Source organism: Epinephelus fuscoguttatus, linkage group LG19 (genome assembly GCF_011397635.1).
Source record: "Epinephelus fuscoguttatus linkage group LG19, E.fuscoguttatus.final_Chr_v1".
Taxonomy (NCBI): Eukaryota; Metazoa; Chordata; class Actinopteri; order Perciformes; family Serranidae; genus Epinephelus; species Epinephelus fuscoguttatus.
Genome location: NC_064770.1, coordinates 32,360,077 through 32,378,140, shown reverse-complemented (window position 1 = coordinate 32,378,140; position 18,064 = coordinate 32,360,077). Strand labels below are relative to the sequence as shown.

The 18,064-nt window shown below is 39.9% G+C and overlaps 1 protein-coding gene across 1 annotated transcript; it reads right to left on the bottom strand.

Moving 5' to 3' along the window:
- Positions 1 to 1,631: 1,631 nt before the first annotated feature.
- LOC125880178 (prostaglandin E2 receptor EP1 subtype-like) lies at positions 1,632 to 11,704 on the bottom strand. Its single transcript, XM_049562491.1, has 3 exons — positions 11,494 to 11,704; positions 7,818 to 8,737; positions 1,632 to 3,992 (listed from the first exon to the last, which is right to left on the bottom strand). The coding sequence occupies exons 2-3, from the start codon at positions 8,691 to 8,693 to the stop codon at positions 3,717 to 3,719; spliced, it is 1,152 nt and encodes a 383-aa protein (XP_049418448.1). The 5' UTR covers positions 8,694 to 8,737; positions 11,494 to 11,704; the 3' UTR covers positions 1,632 to 3,716.
- Between the last annotated feature and the right edge of the window lie 6,360 nt (positions 11,705 to 18,064).

The following is an 18,064-nucleotide window of genomic DNA, read 5'->3' as shown; positions in this document are numbered from 1 at the left end:
ACCTGACTTCTGCACAACACAACTGATGGTCCCAACCCCATTGATAAAGCAAGAAATTCCACTCATTAACCCTGATAAGGCACACCTGTGAAGTGGAAACCATTTCAGGTGACTACCTCTTGAAGCTCATGGAGAGAATGCCAAGAGTGTGCAAAGCAGTAATCAGAGCAAATGGTGGCTATTTTGAAGAAACTAGAATATAAAACATGTTTTCAGTTATTTCACCTTTTTTTGTTAAGTACATAACTCCACATGTGTTCATTCATAGTTTTGATGCCTTCAGTGAGAATCTACAATGTAAATAGTCATGAAAATAAAGAAAACGCATTGAATGAGAAGGTGTGTCCAAACTTTTGGCCTGTACTGTACTCATACAGATGAAACTCTGATCTGCTTTTCTCTTTTACTAAATTCCAGCCTAGCCACCAGAAGAAAATGCTGTGATTGTATGTTTCTGCAAACCACAACTCTGTCATAGTTGTACATTTCATATGTATCATATCAACATGCCAAGCTGCCTTCTTCATTTGGAGGTGCAGGGGATGGTGGATGGAGTGACACCTACGTGAAACGTCTGCCAAGCTGCAGACCACTGTTTGAGACCAACAAACAACAAAACCGAGTGTGTTTTAGCAAACTGCTGCTGTTTTTCCAGCAACTTTTTAAGCGACAAGCATCTGTGTTTTTTCACAACCTGTTTCTGTGTTTCCTGCCAGGATATTTCCACAAAAAGTGGTAATCTTTTCTTAACCATAACTAAGTGGTTTTTGTGCCTAAACCAACCACAGTGTTGCTGGAAAATATAAGGTTTTAATGTATTGACTACATAATAACGTACAAATATAACGTACCCATGGTTTGCAGAAACGTACAATGCCAACATTTTTTTCTAGTGATTGGGTTGCAAGTAACTTCGGTGCCACTGGCGATCATTGCCAATGTATTAAGCAAATTAATGACAGAGTTATCTTGTGCTAGGTAAAATCCAGACTGAGGTGATTCCGATAATAATAGCTGCAAAATTAATGCATTGCTTGATGAAAGACAGAGTAAGCTAGTAAGTCCGTTAGCCCTAAATCATGGCCCCAGAGATTGCTAATACATGTATATATATATATCTTATTTAATACTTGAGGAGATGATTCACCACCAGAGACACCACTGTTAGATATATTTCAGGCTGATGTTGCTAATTAAATTAAGATTATTCAAGCAGTGTGCTTTTAGTGAATAGTAATGTTAACAAGAGTTAACCGTTAGCTAGTCAGTTAACTTAACTTAATATATAATCAGCACCGGCGAGCAATGCATCTTGGGATAGGCTGGGCCACGAAGGATTCATCCGTTGCATCCTCCAAATTCTGGGAACGAAAACTACATTTCTCTGCCGCATTTGAAGGAGCCTTCAAAATGGGACAGCCTTGGTCATGTCGATGTGGCACAATCGGTCTTCAAATGCAGCCTTTTAAGGCTTCGTTTCCCCGTTTCCGGTCCTTGTGCTAAGCTAACCAGCTGCTAACAGATGAGACATGAAAGTGCCTCGCCTTATTCCTCAGTCACAATACAGTTGAATACAGGAAACATTACATTAAAATATTACACCAATTACAAACCAGAATAAGACAAACCACTAACAGGTAACCATTTATTACCAAATCTTACATTCCCTTTTGATAACAATATTACATTCAATTAGCTTTAGCAACATGTAGCTTCACTTCAGTCCCCAGACACACATGGGGGGAAAATACTGCAGATACATTTACAAACACACAATAACAGACACACATTCACATTCATGCCACAGCACTGGACACACACACACACATGGTGTTTTTCACATCTTCAAGCTGAGGTAAAAGCACAGCCTTTTCTTTGGCTCTCTTATGTGAGCATTTATACAAGTCATGGACTTTTACACTGTGTCGGAAAATTAAATGAACGAAACCTTTGGGTTGAGATGTTTGCTTTAAAGGACAAACTTTGGGATTTTTCAACCTGGATTCGTTTTTACACACGTTGTGTTTTAGTGAGTAATCGGAACAACAATGTTTGAAACTGGTCCCATGTTGAGAGAAATTTTGTAGCAGCAGCAGTCAAACAGGCTGCAATGGAACCACTCTGGGTATTTGGCACCATCGATTTATGTCCAATTAAAGTGCTTGATCTCAATGTGACTTACCTGATTAAATAACGGTTTATCTTTTTGTTTTACTAGAAACAGCTCCGAAATTGCTATCGCTAACCCCACCGGTCTCCATTTAAATAAATAATAATTTTATAATTGTAAAACACACTTCGTTCAATGTCGAAGGAGGCAAAATAAATCTCACAAAAGTCGTCATGGTTCCTCTTTTCACTGTCACAACAATCACCAACTGTGGTTTGGTTTAAATAAACTCTTACTTCACCCGGTCACTTTAAAGTTCACACATACTGGGGCAATCACTCTATACAAGCTATAAACACTGTTTTTTTAAATGGAGTCTGGTTGGTTTGTTGTTGGCAATGTCTGAGCTGTTTTTACAACTAACTGGGTGATTTTACTGGGTGTTTATTTTAACCAGTAAGTTGGTTAATGGTTGTTTGGACAGTGGGAAGACGAAACAAATAGTTTGTGAGTTTTACGTTGTTTCTGTCGACTTTGAGTCAAGTGTGTTTTACGATGATAAAATTGCTGTTTATTTAAATGGAGTCTGGTGGGTTTGGCGATGGCGATGTCAGGGGCTGTTTTTACATCTAACTAGGTGATTTAAGGGTTGATTTCAACCAGTAAGTTGGTTGGTGATTGTTTGAACTGTGGAAAGATCAAGCAAGATCTTTTTTGTGAGTTTTACGTTGTTTCTGTCGACTTTGAGTGAAGTGTGTTTCATAATGATAAAAGTACTATTTGTTTTTTTTGGAGTCTGGTGGGTTTGATGGCAGCAATTTTGGGGCTGTTTCTGAGTAAACAAAAATGATATTTCTCTTTAACAAAGAAGTCTGTCTCTGTAGGGATCCTTTCCAAATGTTGTCAGACACTTATAACAACAATCTGAGCCTGTCAGTGACAAAAACAAGCACTTCTAGTGGACGTAAATCAAAGGTGTGAACATGCTTGAATGGTCACATTGCAGCCTGTTTCGCCACTGCTGGCTGCAGCGCTCTCGCTAAATACTGGATCATTTAAAAGAACTGTTGTTCAAATTAATCACTTAGACACATAAATGTCAGAAAACAGGGTCCAGGTTGAAAAATATCAAAGTTACCCTTTAAGACTGGATACAGTCTTCACTTCAGCAAAAGTTAACACATTATACTCCAACTAACAAAACATTTTATTTACATCTGCTCTCACAGAGGACAGACCGCCATGCAAACATGTCCTGGACATATATGGGCCATGTTCCACTCTGATAAACACTATTTATATACGTGTTGGGGCTTTTAACACTGGCTCATACTGTAGTTGTCATTAGCTGGTCAGTGATAATTCAAACATGGAACATGCTCCATTTTGTAACCCCTTTGGATCCTGACACATAACCTTCATACTCATGAACCAGGGTGGCTCTCATTCCCAGCAGCCAAGAGAGTCATCTCTTTTCATTGAGACCTTTAAACACTTAATTTGGATCCAGATGATGGACTGCTGGGCTCTGTGTTGATCCCGCTGGGAAGAAACAGCCCTTAAACGTGATAGATGACGCGTCCCCTTTCTTCCTGCAGTAGTCCATTTAAATCTTATTAACACTGCTTTTCTCTGAGTTCTGGAAGGAGCTGAGGTCCCAGCGAACCGAGCGGAACATGCTCCCCTTGAAACTGGCCTGTCTTTTTGTGATGCGGTAGATCTTCCTGAGGATGGCGCGCCGCAGCAGGATGTAGACCCACGGGTCCAGGATCTGGTTACAGGTCGCCATCCTGACTCCTGTCATCATCAGGCGCCTATAAGTGTCTCTCTCAGTGTCCAGGAAGCCACTGTAGGAGCGCGTGGCTGATATCAGTCCAAAGACCTGAAAGAAAAAAAAAGAAAAAAATTAAACAAGACTCATCTTGTAACATCTTTTAAACTTGAGATCAGACATGTGTGGAAACACATAGCAGCTATTGTTTGACCCTTTCACCCTCACACAGTGCAGCCTAACATCGCTCAAACCCACAGAACTTTATTTCACATTAGGAGATCTCAGAGATACCAAACACAGGATGTTTTTCCAGCAGCTTTTTAAGCTGTAACATACCAGTGGTTTGCTCAAACCCACAGAACTTTATTTTAAATTTGGTGGTGATCCAAAGATACCAAACGTATCAGTCTGACATTTTGGGAAATATGTATAAAATGATGCACAAGGCATGTCAAATATTTACATTTTCTAGGATGGAGAAGTAAATATTAGTTTGAATATTTCATGTAAACACCATATAGCTCCATTAAACAGCTTCAACAATAAAATACCGAATACACAAATACACGATCAATAAATCAATAGTGGGCTTTTTTATTTTATTTTATTTTTTACCTTTATTTTCATTTTAATTCTTATTCTTTTTAAATTCAGTTAAGTTTCAAATAATTTTTCAGAGTGGGTTTGCTTGTTTTAGTTATTTTTTGTTGTTGTTTAACAATGTTTAGTTTAAGTTTAGTTTCATTTAGTTTTCAGAGTGGGTTTGTCTCATTTTTACTTTGTTTAGTTTTAGTTTTTTTTTTTAATAATATGGGAGGTATTTGTCAGGGGTAAGATTTAAAAAGTTCAAAATAGGTACGATACAAACACATCACTTTGTGAAGGCAGTTAACTCATAATCATGATAAAGATATGTACCAATCCTCCTCACGTTTGTTGTGACGAATTTGACCAAAGTGACGAAATGACAAAGACTAAAACGTCTGTTTAGATTGTTTTTTTTGTTTGTTTTTTATTTTATTTTTATTTCAGTAAACTAAAATCTTTTTCACACCTATATCTTTTATTATTATTTTTATTAATTCCTTATTTTTTATACTCTTTATTTGTTAGAATTATAGTCTCTTACAGCAGTTGGGCTACGTGTCGATATTATATATATGTAATATAATATTACAATAGTTACATGACTCCCACCTCACGCCATGATCAAACGAACAAAATAATAATACCATAGATGTGACAGGAATATAAATAATATGTTCACACCTAATTTTAGTTTAGTGCTATTTAATTATCATGATCTCTGTGCTCATTAATGTGAATTATAATAACATCATGTTTCCTGTTTCCTGCTGTTTTCAACAGATTTCTAAGGTGAAAAGTGAGCTGTCCATTTTTAGTCCTTCCAGTTATACTTCACTGTGTAATGGTGCAATTATGAGCGTGACAGACCTGATTATTATGGGGTTTTTCTTTTTGTGTGGATTTGTTGGATAGTAACATGAAAGTAACATGAAAGTTGTGTGTGTGTGTGTGTGTGTGTGTGTGTGTGTGTGTGTGTGTGTGTGTGTGAGAGAGAGAGAGAGAGAGAGAGAGAGAGAGAGAGAGAGAGAGAGAGAGAGGATGACATGCAGCAAAAGGCCTCAGTGGTTAAGGATGTAACATATAAATCATTAATGTCACTGCATTTCCCCCATCTTTTTGATTTCTATTTGTTTTGCATTGTTTTGTCTTGTGTCTCGTATCTGATTTCCCCTTGTTGAATGTGTGTTAAATCTAAAAGAAACTAATAACAAAACAGTTAATTTAAATGTAAGGTTTAAATGGGGTTCACGTTCTACCAGGTGAACTACTTGGTGCCCCACAGTCCTTAATCAGTTAAATGTTTAACCCTCTGAAACCCACCACTGACCAAATCTTTTTTAAGGGGAGACAGAGGATCTTTAAAGGGAGATAGCACATTAACAGCACACGCCACAAAGGTTGTATACATCATCTGAAAGCTGGGGACTGAAGATTACTTTGAAATACGGTGCTTAAAGTTTTTCTAGTCTTTTTTGTAATACTTTTTTTGTAAACATTTTTTACTTCAGTAAATGAAAGAGATCACGTGAAATCTCTCATTGGCTAAATAAACACATTATTTTCTCCACAGTTTTTATCCCTGAAGCAGCATTTTACATGAAGCAGATTCTCACTGCTCCTGAAACCTTGCACCTCTTAGCCTAGGCATTGAGTGGGCCGGATTGGACCCTTTTGGCTGTACATTTGACACCCCTGGAGTAGGTCATCTGTTCCAGAAGATGTAAGTGTTAAACAGTGATAACAAAGAGGCGAGCAGTGGGGCAGATTTTCTGGAGCCAGTATTTTGTAATGGCCGTTTTACTTGCTACCAGCAAAGATCTTTAGAAGATGTGTGTCATCTTTACTCAGTTTGCCAGGGATGTGTCCAAGCTAAAGGGATATGAACGCTGTGCTAATACAAAAACCCCAACTTTGTGACACTGATTTGATGCTAAATTTAAGCATTTTTCCACACTCAAGACTTGCTAAAAATGGTCAAAAATCCCTCCAAGTATACAACGTTGAAGTGTCTGCTTATCACTCCATCCTTTGGTGTGGAATTTCATCTGTAAATATCTGCCAAAGCTCAGTTACTAGCAGCTGCAGAGTGTTAGTCACATAACTGATGGTGGACACACTGTAACAATCAATGACTCACTTCATCTGACTCGAGCAATCATGAATCTTACTCACATAAAGCAGGAATGAAATAGTTTGAACATATTATCACAGTTTTGCATTTCAGGGGGAGTGTGCAGAGTTTTCTCCGCAGTCATTAGTCCAAGGTCCACACAGTGTAATACATTCAGTGTCATACTTGTGTTTCTCCGGTGGCTCAGCTTTACATTTAAATTTTTATATAACAGTGTTGTAGATCTAAAGAAATCCTAGATGAGAATACCAGATGAGAAATGTTTTAACATTTCGACAACTAAAATGTGCGTAACACATCTACCGCCTGGCACCTAGGGCGGCACGGTGGTGCAGTGGTTAGCATTGTCGCCTCGGTCTGTGTTTATGAAGTTATGAAACTGCATCAGTTGGGTCTCAGAGCCTGTCCAAATATTGTCAGATACTGTGGCATTGAGACTGTCAAACAGCATTGTCATGGAGGTGATATGAATTCTTGGTTTTTGGATTTACACTTTGGACGCTCTGGTTCCGAGGGGGTTAAATGGATATATGACTGACTGTTCATTGTGTGGACATTGTTCCCTCAGCATATGCTTCTATATTACATCATGCATTTTACCATTGCTGCGGGAGGGATGTTTACATGTTGCTCAAGATTTGTTTATTACATCACTGTGGTATTTCTCATCGTGTATCTTTTTGTAGTATTAGAAGCGCCTCTATATTATTTTTAAAAAAAATTCCAAAATGTTTTTGAAAATATAAAATAATAAATAATAAAAAAAATATTTTCTTCTACTATTTCACCCTTTAAAATTCCCTTTTTTTTTTTTAAAATATTTTTTTTATTTCTATACACATTTTTATTTATTTATTTATTTATTTATTTATTTATTTATTGTCTATTACATTTCCTTTGGCTGGTCTGGCTTTCGCTGTTTGCTTCTGGGTTGATGGGTAGGTAAAAATACCTTGTTTAAAAAAAGTTGTGGTGATTTGAGATCCTATTAATCGAAATCTCATATAGTATTTTCTTCTTGTGTTGTGCCTAAAAACACAATAAAAACTGAATCACAGAAAAAGCTGTTTGTAATTTTCTAAAACGTAAACTTTCTATCTTCCCCTGCAACACTGATCTGTGATTTGAGAAATCAGAATGACATGTAGTCATATAAAAACATGCCTTTTGAAGATGTGATTAAATGTCTGTGAAGTGCTTTAGCTGACACTCACCAGCAGAGGGCTCCAGCAGATGCAGGAGGTCACCATGATGCCAACCAGCTGGACTACCATCTCAGTGTCATGGGACCTGGCTGAGCAGCGCTGGGAGCACGACCTTTTCTTTAGCCGCGCTTTCACCAGCGTGATCCCACTGATGGTGTTGCACACAAAGGCCAAGGACAGAGAGCTCAAAGCCAGTCCAGAGAACAGCATCACGAAGGCAAGATCTGTTGCTTTGGTGCCCTCCATCACTTTAATAAAGCACCACGTCCCCGGGTACTGCCGTGTGTAGGCGCCCAGGCTGAAAAAGGGCAGAAGGGCCACACATAAGGCCAGCAGCCAGATCAGGGCCAGTGCCATCTTCGTCCGTGCTGTGGTCACCAGACGAGCGTGCAGCAAAGGCCTGGTGACGCCCAAGCAGCGCTCAATAGCCATGGCACAGCCCAGGAAGAGAGGGCACAGGCCGAAGAACACCATGCAGCCTCCCAGAAACAGACAAGACGCATCCGGATCCGCAGGATCACCCTGAAAGCTGGAGACGGCATCAGCTGTGGACCCAGTGCCTACTGAGTATTTATTTAGTACGAGGGCTCCAGCGATAACATGTCCAACCAGATCAGTTGCCACCAAGGAGCTGGCGAAGAGCAGAAAAGTGGCCTTTGACCGCCGCCGGAAGCGGTTGTACGCCTTGGCGAGAATGATGAGGGCCACCACATTGAACAGGATCCCCAGAGTCATGGTGAGGCCCGCAGCTGTGGGATTGCTCAGTGGACGGGTGACATTATGTGCAACGAGCTCCACCTCAGGCTCCTGCACCATGGTGGTGTGGTTAGTGAGGGGAGAGGGGGCGATAATGCCTGAGGAGTTGCAGTGCTGCATGGCCAACATCACCGCTGGGCTCTGAAGCTGATGTTCTTCCTGTGGAGAAGACACTGAAAAGAAAAACAAGGCTGAGTCAGCGTGCTGAAAGTTAAACATCCTTTCCCTTTGATGCCATCCTAATATCTTTCATACAGCTTTACAAATATTATCCCAACATCACAATGGGGGTAACTTCAAATAAAGTATGTCCTTATTGTTGTCTCTACAGGCAAGCAAAGCTCCTCAGGGCAAATCACCTATTTAACACTGGAGGGACCATTTGAAGCAATGCTTTCTGTGACCCAACCCTCCAAGTGGGGAGAAATTTTAAAACTTAAAGGGATAGTTAAGATTTTTTTAAGTGGGGTTGTATGAGGTACTTATCCATAGTTAGTGTATTACCTCCAGTAGATGTCAGCTGGCACGCCCCCGGTTTGGAGAAGCAGGCTGGAGTCCGACACATAAGCTAAGTAATGTACTGCAGTGGTTGGGGGCCAGCAACAAAACACATTTTAGCCACCTTAAAAAAACCAGAGTGTATTTTCAGCGCTTTAACTTTCCTTCAGACAGCCAGTTCCAACAAGGACGCTATTAATGGCTTCCTCTTCTATGTTCTTGTAAAAGTCACCAGAGTCTATTGACAAAAACAGACATTTTAGCTCGCTGAACACAGGAGCTGCTGGTCTACTGCTGCCTCAAACAGTTATTTAATTTGTGTTTTTGTGTGACTTTGGGGAATCCAAACCAACCCTTTTAAATGCCAAAGTCACACAATAACACAAACAAAATAACTGATCAAGGCAGTGGTAGACCAGCAGCTCCTGCTGTTCAGCTATGTTAAATCACTGTTTTTCTCATGGAGTCTGGCTTTGAAGAGAGTGATACAACAACCTCTCTTTTCCAGTTAGAAATCACTGACTGACATTAAGGTAAAGCTGTGAAAATATTCTAAATATAGCGTACACTTAAAGTGATATTGATTTTTTTTAGGTGGCTACAATGCCCCTGTCCACAGCACTACATTGTTTAGCTTGTATGTCAGACTCCAGCCTGCTTCTCCCAGCTGGGGGCATGCTGACTGACATCTACTGTTTGTAATATGCTGTCTATGGATAAGCACCCCATAGAACCCCACTTCAAAATTTTTTAAACTATCCCTTTAACAGTTAAAAATAGCATACAGAAGCCTGGTTGACAGCATGTTATTGTTTATCGTTACAGCATAGTGCAGCAACGTGAGTGCAAAGAGCCAAAACAAGCTCTCCAAGATTGTCAACACTGCAGGGAAGGTGATTCATTTAAAAATATAATTGCCGCTGCCACACACCCATTACACTCAAGAGTGAGAGCTGCTCCCTCCTGGGCATCGATTTAGGATCCCAAGAACCAGCTGGAACATATAACAAGTCCTTTCATTCTGTATGCCATACAGGCAATGAACACAGAATAACTGTATCAGGGAACACAACTATTTTTAGAAGATGTGCTATCTATCTATCTATCTTTCTATCTTGTTGAAACATGACAGATAGATGGAGTCCATGGATTTTAGGGAACCAGCATTTGATTTAGAGTTGAACGGGAAACATGTACACACTCTTTTTATGACATTTTCATATCTTACATAACACTTACTACATTCTAGTTTTCGACTTCTTAAGACATTAAAAAGCACTTAAATGAAGAGACAGTAAAGTATTTTTGTTCTCACTCCCCAAAATATATTATAATTACTGCCTCGGGGCAAAGTGACTCAACTTTTAAACATTACAAATTAGCTGCCAGCCCTCCCTGAGAGCTCAGCTATGAAGGGCCTGACGTTGCTCTGTAGGTGAGTCTTCACTGAAAATCTGAACAAGTTCGGACAGTTTTTCTTGACACTGAAAACACATTCCTGCAAACCTGCTGTTACTGTGCAGCAGCAGTAATGACACTGTCACCGCATTAAAAATCTTTAAAGCCACACTGCGTGCAGCTCCATGCAGACATGCAAGATGATGGGAACGTTTTTATATTTATTTACATACAGATAACGATAAGTGGCTTTCAAAGTGATTTTTTACTGTTTCATGCGTTTCTACTCTTTGTATGTGGTGTTTTCCTTCATTCGGCTCTTTCTTTACCCAAACATGATTTTTATTGGACTTTTATTTTCTTTACTTTTAATTCAAATCTCTATTTTTACTTTTATGGTGTTAATTATTTGGAACATGTTGTTTCTTTGGTTAAAAGTTTTGCTCTATGCTCACTATAAAAGTTATTAATATACTGTTTTAAACACGATAAAAACACACACAAAAAGCACATAATGATGCAGACATAACGCCAACAGCCAGACATTACCTCTTTATACAGTTTAAAAGAGCTTTTACCTTTTAGCAATCACATTTCTGTCATCTATATGACAGCATTTAATTCCTTTTTCTGTCATAGGCGTAGATTTGGGGGGGACACAGGGGACAGGTTCCCCTAAATATTTAAAACACGTGTATTTGTGCCCCCTAATAAAAGCAGCAGAGGTATTTTATTTGACAAAATTAAAGACATTTACAGTATAAATTGTTTCATTAAAGTCACAAATTGGTGCAAAAAAAAAAAAAAATCACTTGAATGCAAAAATGGAAATTAAGTGCTAAAAGATTTCTGACAGAGGACCCCCGGACCCTCCTGTTTCATATGCATCCCCCCCCATCAGTGTTGAAATGTAACTGTAACTGTTGCTGTAAAATGTGAGTATTTTAAAAGTCAACATTTAAAAAACATTAAATTTGTAATGATAGCCTCGGGGCATGCCATTTGCTCTTCACATGAAAGACATTTAACCTACCTTTGTAAAGATAAATCCATGGAGATGATCAGGACCACTCTGATCCTGACAGTAACTCATAACTGAAGCAACTTAAAGTAAAATAATCCAAGTTGTTCTTGATACTTTGCTGCGTAGTTCCACGTATTCACCTGAAGCGTTTCCTCATTCTTCAACTGACACTATGTAGAAACTCTCTCCTCTCACAACGAGCAGCCTCGCTGCAACATTGCACAAGCATGTCTTCTGTTACTCCAGCTGCAGCTGGCTGCTTTTATACAGCAGGGCTGCACCGCGCTCACATCGCCTCTGGGTGTCTCAGTCGGAGGAAACAAAGTAATGTCCTCCCAGCAGAGACTTCCTGGGGCGGACAGAATGAATGGGCCACTCAGAGAAACCCCAGAGACGTTGATGAATATTTAACATCCAGCTGATTCACCCCTCACTCCACCTCAGCGGACAATTATGAGATGTAGAGGATTAAATTTTAAGCCTGTAACAACAATAACCTGTAGAATTGTAGACCTGCCTGAGTCAATTATTACTTTTATAGGAAGTGATGTAACTAAAATAAGCATGACATGACATCACAGAAGCTTAAACAAAAGTTAGTTATAGTCCGTACAGATTAATGCCATCATCAAAGTAAAGCTGGCTGAGTTGACTTTAGTTGAGTTGCTTTCCCTTCTTGAGAGACCCATCCCTTGTTTGTTAATTCTACAGACATTAAAACGCCCCGCTGCTTCACTGAGCCTCATCTGAACAACCTCAGCGTCCCTGTGGTCAGCGCTCATCAATGCAAACCAGCTGTGCTCCCGCCTCTACAAACACCGCTGTCACAGTCTGAAGCTGCAGCTGCAACTGCAAACAGTTTCCCAGTTCTCACCAGTACTGGTCAGGCTACTGCTGCTGGTGGACCTTTGGATTTAAAGGGACAGTTCAACCCCAAATCAAAAACACATAATGTTTCTCTTACCTGTAGTGCTATTCATCAGTCTAGATTGTTTTGGCATGAGTTGCAGAGTGTTGGAGATATCGGCTGTAGAGATGTCTGCCTTCTCTCCAGTATAATGGAACTAGATGGCACTCAGCTTGTGGTGCTCAAAGTGACAAAAAAAATTCATTTGAAAAACTCAACAGCAGGACATCCAATGCTTTTTTCAATTGGTCTTAAGAAAATTTAAAAAAATGATGTGAGGGAAACCAAAGAGAAAAACTTAAACCAACAGTCAGTGTCGAAAAAGACCAAGTGGAGCCCTCTGATGAGGAAAATGGCGTCTTGCGTCTGCTAATGTTAACAGAGAAGAAGCTTCTGAGCTGAGAGACCAGCTGCTCCGTTAAATGTCGTCCATCTCCAAAGACTGCCAGAGGCCTTTACTATGAAGCAGGATTTGGAATTATCGAGGTAATTTCAGGGTTTTTAGTCCTACAAAGCTGGTTCTCTTTTTACCGGGATAAATCACCGTGGTAACTTATGCTAATTGGCTCACTTGGTTTGGAACAGGTTAACTTCAGGATAGTAAAACCCAGAATTAACTGAACTAGTTGATAAACAGCTTTGTAGTACCGGTTATCCAGACGGACAATGTGATGGGTTAGTCAAACCAGATAACAAAAAGATATCCTGGGTAAGCTAAACTAGCTTCATATTACAGGCCTCATGTCTTCAATAAAGATATACAGATGGCTATTTCCAAGCTTAAAGAGGATTTAAGGAACCATAAATGAGTAGATCGACTTAGTTTACAGTATACAGTACATGATATAGAGAATTACATTTAAACTAAAAACCAAAATTGATATTTTCAATAAAAATTGGTCAAAGTGGTGCACCCATGTGACAGGCCTTGTATAGTAGTACTATAATCATGTTACGGGCATATTTCCCAACTTTAAATAATTTTCTTTTCCTCTAAGTGCAGAATCATTAAAGGTTGATTATGTGTATGTATATGGATATGCACATTTATATTTGTGTCCATAGTAACTGTCTACTGGTCAGAAACAACTGCTGCCCGGTGCATATCCTACCATCACTACAGGCCCATTTATGCTCTCTTTACGTACGAAAATGTATACGTCCGTTTCAAACGATGTTACCGTCACTGCCCACATACTTCCATGCGTCCTTTACGTTGGCATGGATGTTATACATATATCCACCAGGAGGCAGCTCAGAGACAAAAGTTTATACCCACAACAAACTCAAAAACAAACATGGCGACTGTGGAGGAGATATTGATAATGTACCTCTTGCATAAAAGACAAAAACAGAGGCAGTGTTGTAGGAGGTGGTGGTTGGTGAGGCTGTTAAATACATCGCAACTGGAGGACGGAGAATTCTTTGATGTGATGATGTGTTGATTTGATTCTTTGTTCTGATGAGAGAAATTGAATTGTTATTTCTTCATCGTGTCTCACTAGAGCTACGTATGGCGTAGTGACAGCAACACTGCCCCCTGGTTCCTGGTGGTACTGCTCCATTTGGCCCGTATCCGTAAGCTTTATGGAAATGTGCAGAAATACGGACGAATAAACGCGGAGCATCTGGATCCGTATTTAACGCTGAGCATAAATGGGCCTTAAGGGTGACTTTGTGTGTCAGCGTCTGCTGCCAAGGGCCAGTGACCAAATGTCGGTATCTGACAATTTGGGAGTGAGAACGGGTCTGAGCGCCACAAGCCGAGTGCCATTTAGTCCCATTATATTGGAGGGAAGGCAGACATCTCTACGGCCGATAGCTGATATCTGATATCTTGTATGTGATTTTGGGTGAATTGTCCCTTTAATGCTACAGGCCTCCTCAAAGGGAGGAAAAGCACACTGCACATTTCAAAACTCCCGGTATGATTTTGTGATAAGCCCACAGAATGAATACAGAAGCTTCTAAAGGCTGCAGCATGAAGTGATGAAAAGAACCTGCAGATTTCCATCATCACCAGTGTGTCTCTGCACATATCTGAAATTCTTTCTCCATACGAGACGTCTTCTCGTTTCATTGTTGCCTCATGTCAAAACTGCAGAAGGAAGCTTCTGTAAACGGATGTCTTAATGTACACAATGCAGCTGTGTGTCGAAGAAAAAGTGCCCTTTGACAGGCTGTGCACTGAGGCGTGCATGTGTACATGCACTCGTTGCATAATCCAGGACATTTTAATAGATAGTTGTTACAGTGATATGAGTTAAAAGCACACATCTGAACTGTACATCGTCCATACATGTCTGCATGTACAGGCAGGTATGTAGAGTCTGCAAAAGAGTCCCAAAGTATACTAATAGAGTCATATGCAGCTGTATTAGCTGAGGTTAATGCATCCACATCATTCTGCTCTGCTATAAAACCTGAGATTAACACCTAAATGGAAGAACTCACCATCAAATGGAAAGGAGACGACACAGGAGGGTGATGTGCAGAGAGGACGGGCCATCAGGAACAGGTGGTGGGAAGCAAGTCTGCTCTGCAACAGAAAAAGAAAAAAAAATAGGAGAGCATGCTTATCATGGGGCCGCTTTATATTCACATTGTTTCTTTTCTTTGGTGGAGAGACAAAAAGCTGTCACAGGCCTACAGTATGTCCTTCATCATGTCCGAAAGATTTTTCCTTTCAAGGCTTCATGAATAACTCACTGTATTTATGGTACCACACCAACAATCTGTTTCCACAAAAGGAGTTCAGATCAGACCCTGAATTTTTTCACAGGGGTGGCACTCCATAAGCCGTACCTAAAGTATACAGGCCACTTTAAAACTATGTCAATATGAGAGTTAAGGAATTACATACTATAATGTCACCAATTATCTGATGTGCATAAACTAATGCTGGCACAGTTAATATTTTGATTTCCACAACAATCCTGTTTAATATGTTATGTATCTGTTTATACACGTATTAGGCCAGGGGTCTGCAACCTTTACTATCAAAAGAGACATATTTGGCCAAAATAAAAAGAAAAAGAAAATGCCTGAAGCCACAAAAACATATTTGAGCCTTATAATGAAGGTTATTAAATCTAAATTAGAACATTCAATTGGTTCTTTAACTTTGCAGTGTTGGTGGTGAAAGCAAATGAAGCTGTTCACACACTATTAAATTCTCAATTTTTTAGCTTTGCTGGATTTAGAATTCATAGCTAGCTTAGTTAGGGAGACTTAAAACCAGCCGTTGCTGTTGAGGTTTGACAAAATTTCGAGGAAAAGGCACCAAGCTGTAGACTGACGAAGCACGTTTTAGTTGACGAAATGTTAACACATTTTTTTATTCAGTGTATAGGCTACACATTTTTACAATTTGGAGAATTTAAGAATCACTTTTGGCTTACAACAGTGACGAATGAATATCTAAAATCTTAAAAGTCACAGGAAGCCACATATCGACGCTTGGTCATGGACTTTCTACGTCCGGATATGATGTGCAAGGTACCCTGGGTGCATTGGTTGTTGATGTTCTCGGACACTGTGTCAAGTTCCGCCTGTTACATGCATTGTCTTCTTTCAAACTTCAAGGAAATTTACGTCGGTACAACACAGTGAATTGACTATTTTTTTCCTTCAACAACAAACACACATTTGGCTTTAGAATCTTACGAGATGCGAACACAAGTCTCTCGCGTGAAAGACAGTGTTTGTTGGATCCACTTATTTAAGGTGTGCTGATTGATTCACGTCGTCAGCTCATGCATTGCGTAACATTACAAGTAAATATTCCACCTTAAAAGTCCCTGGCAGTCGACCCAGAGAATTACGTTTTTTTTCTCAGTCTACAGCTGCTGCGAGAGGCAGCAAAACATCATTTAATTTCAAACTTACAGTTTCCTGATATATGTAAAACTCTCCACGTCTGCTACTGACCAATCAGACTGCAGTGTTCACAGCTCCACCTTTTAGTACCAGATCTGCGTGCTAGGTACCCCAACAGAGGGGGGACCAAAAATGGGGACGGTACAGAACGGTTCCATTGGTACCATCCACAACTTTTCACAGTGGAAACGGAAAACAGAGAAAACCCAAACTCGACAGTACTGTACTGCGGTGAATATGGGGCTGTGGGGCAACTGCTCCTCTTTGGGGCTTCACTGGATGTAAGAACACGTCTTATGATATTTTTAGACCGTGTCTATAAAAATGCAAAACCAACTTGTTTGAATCAAAGTAAAATGTGAAGTTTAATAAAAGGGATTCTTAACGTCTGATTCATTTGGCTTTAAAGAAACGTTTCCCACCTCAGTGTGTGCCGTTGTCTCACGCGGACATGGAAAGACGATGATCAGCTCACACAGTGTGCCAGAGAGAAAGCCTTCCTGTGACATTTCCAGTCTTCGCTGCTGTATCTTAACTCCACATGGATGCTATTTACTTGAGCAGCCATGTTAATTGCATTTTTTTATTTGCACCAAAGGGACACACCATAAAAAAGGAAACCACGGCTGTAAATATGTCTTATACGAGCGGTTTGTGTTGTACGCTGCGCTGGACAACAACGTGCATCGATTCAACAATACTCTAAAGTTAACCTGACTAAGAGGCCCTAAGACACATCCAGCAGCACCACTTTGTCTGGGGTTGTGTGTTGGACTGTGAATGCCTCACTTCATTACACAGGAATCTGGTCTCTGAATGGCACGCTGCCCTGGACTCAATAAAAACAGTTTTACAGAAACAACAGGCCTGTAGGAAAAGCCATGTTCGCTAAATTTCCACTTTTAACTTTGTCGTACTTGTTGTCTCTTTCTGTGACACCTCCTCAGCATCACAGCCTCAAATAACCCACAGCAGCAGGAGAGCACAGCGACCTGGTCAGATAGGGTTGGCTGCGATTATTTTGTCGCACCATTCTCTGCATTTTTGTGAGGACAGAAAAAAAACAGCAAGAAAAATTCCAGGATTTATTTGTTGAAAACCTCATAATTACCAGGCCAAATATTTTTGTATAATTATGCATGTCATGCTCGCTGGTTTTTATGTACATTCAGTTGTTCACTGTCCCAGGGAAAGTGTATTCTTAATAATCGGTTGAGATTGGCAATCAATGTTGCAAAGTCTCTGGAATTTCAGCTTAACTATTCCATTTTTATAGGCCCCGCTGGATTTGTATGATGTTTTCAAGACGTGCTCTTCGTTCTATAGGGACACTTCACATTAATCAGGTCTTTATACACACAGAAATGCGTTCAAATAATCCTTCCACAGAATCCTGCAAAAGCTCCGTCTAATCACCCCTCGACTGACCACATGCAGTGAGAGCAGGTCCATCTGTCTTGTCTTCCCGGCTGTGTGGCTGTGGGGTCTTGTATGTTCCTGAGGAACATGTCACAAAGCAGATAAACGGTAATTTATAACTCTGTGTAGCCAAACAGTCATTTTGCTGGAAGCAGTGCGTTTTAGGTTTCAAAAAAATCTCCTCTCTCTTGTATTTTGCCCTTTTTTGGTGAGTCAACAGTGAATATCAGTCATTAGAAGATAACTAAAATAAACGTAACCGTCTCCACTTAGCCTGATAGTTTCATGGTCAAAGAAGTATTCAAACTTTTTACTTGCGAAAAATAGCAATACTACAGTGATAAATATTGGTTACAAGTAGAAGTACTGCATTTA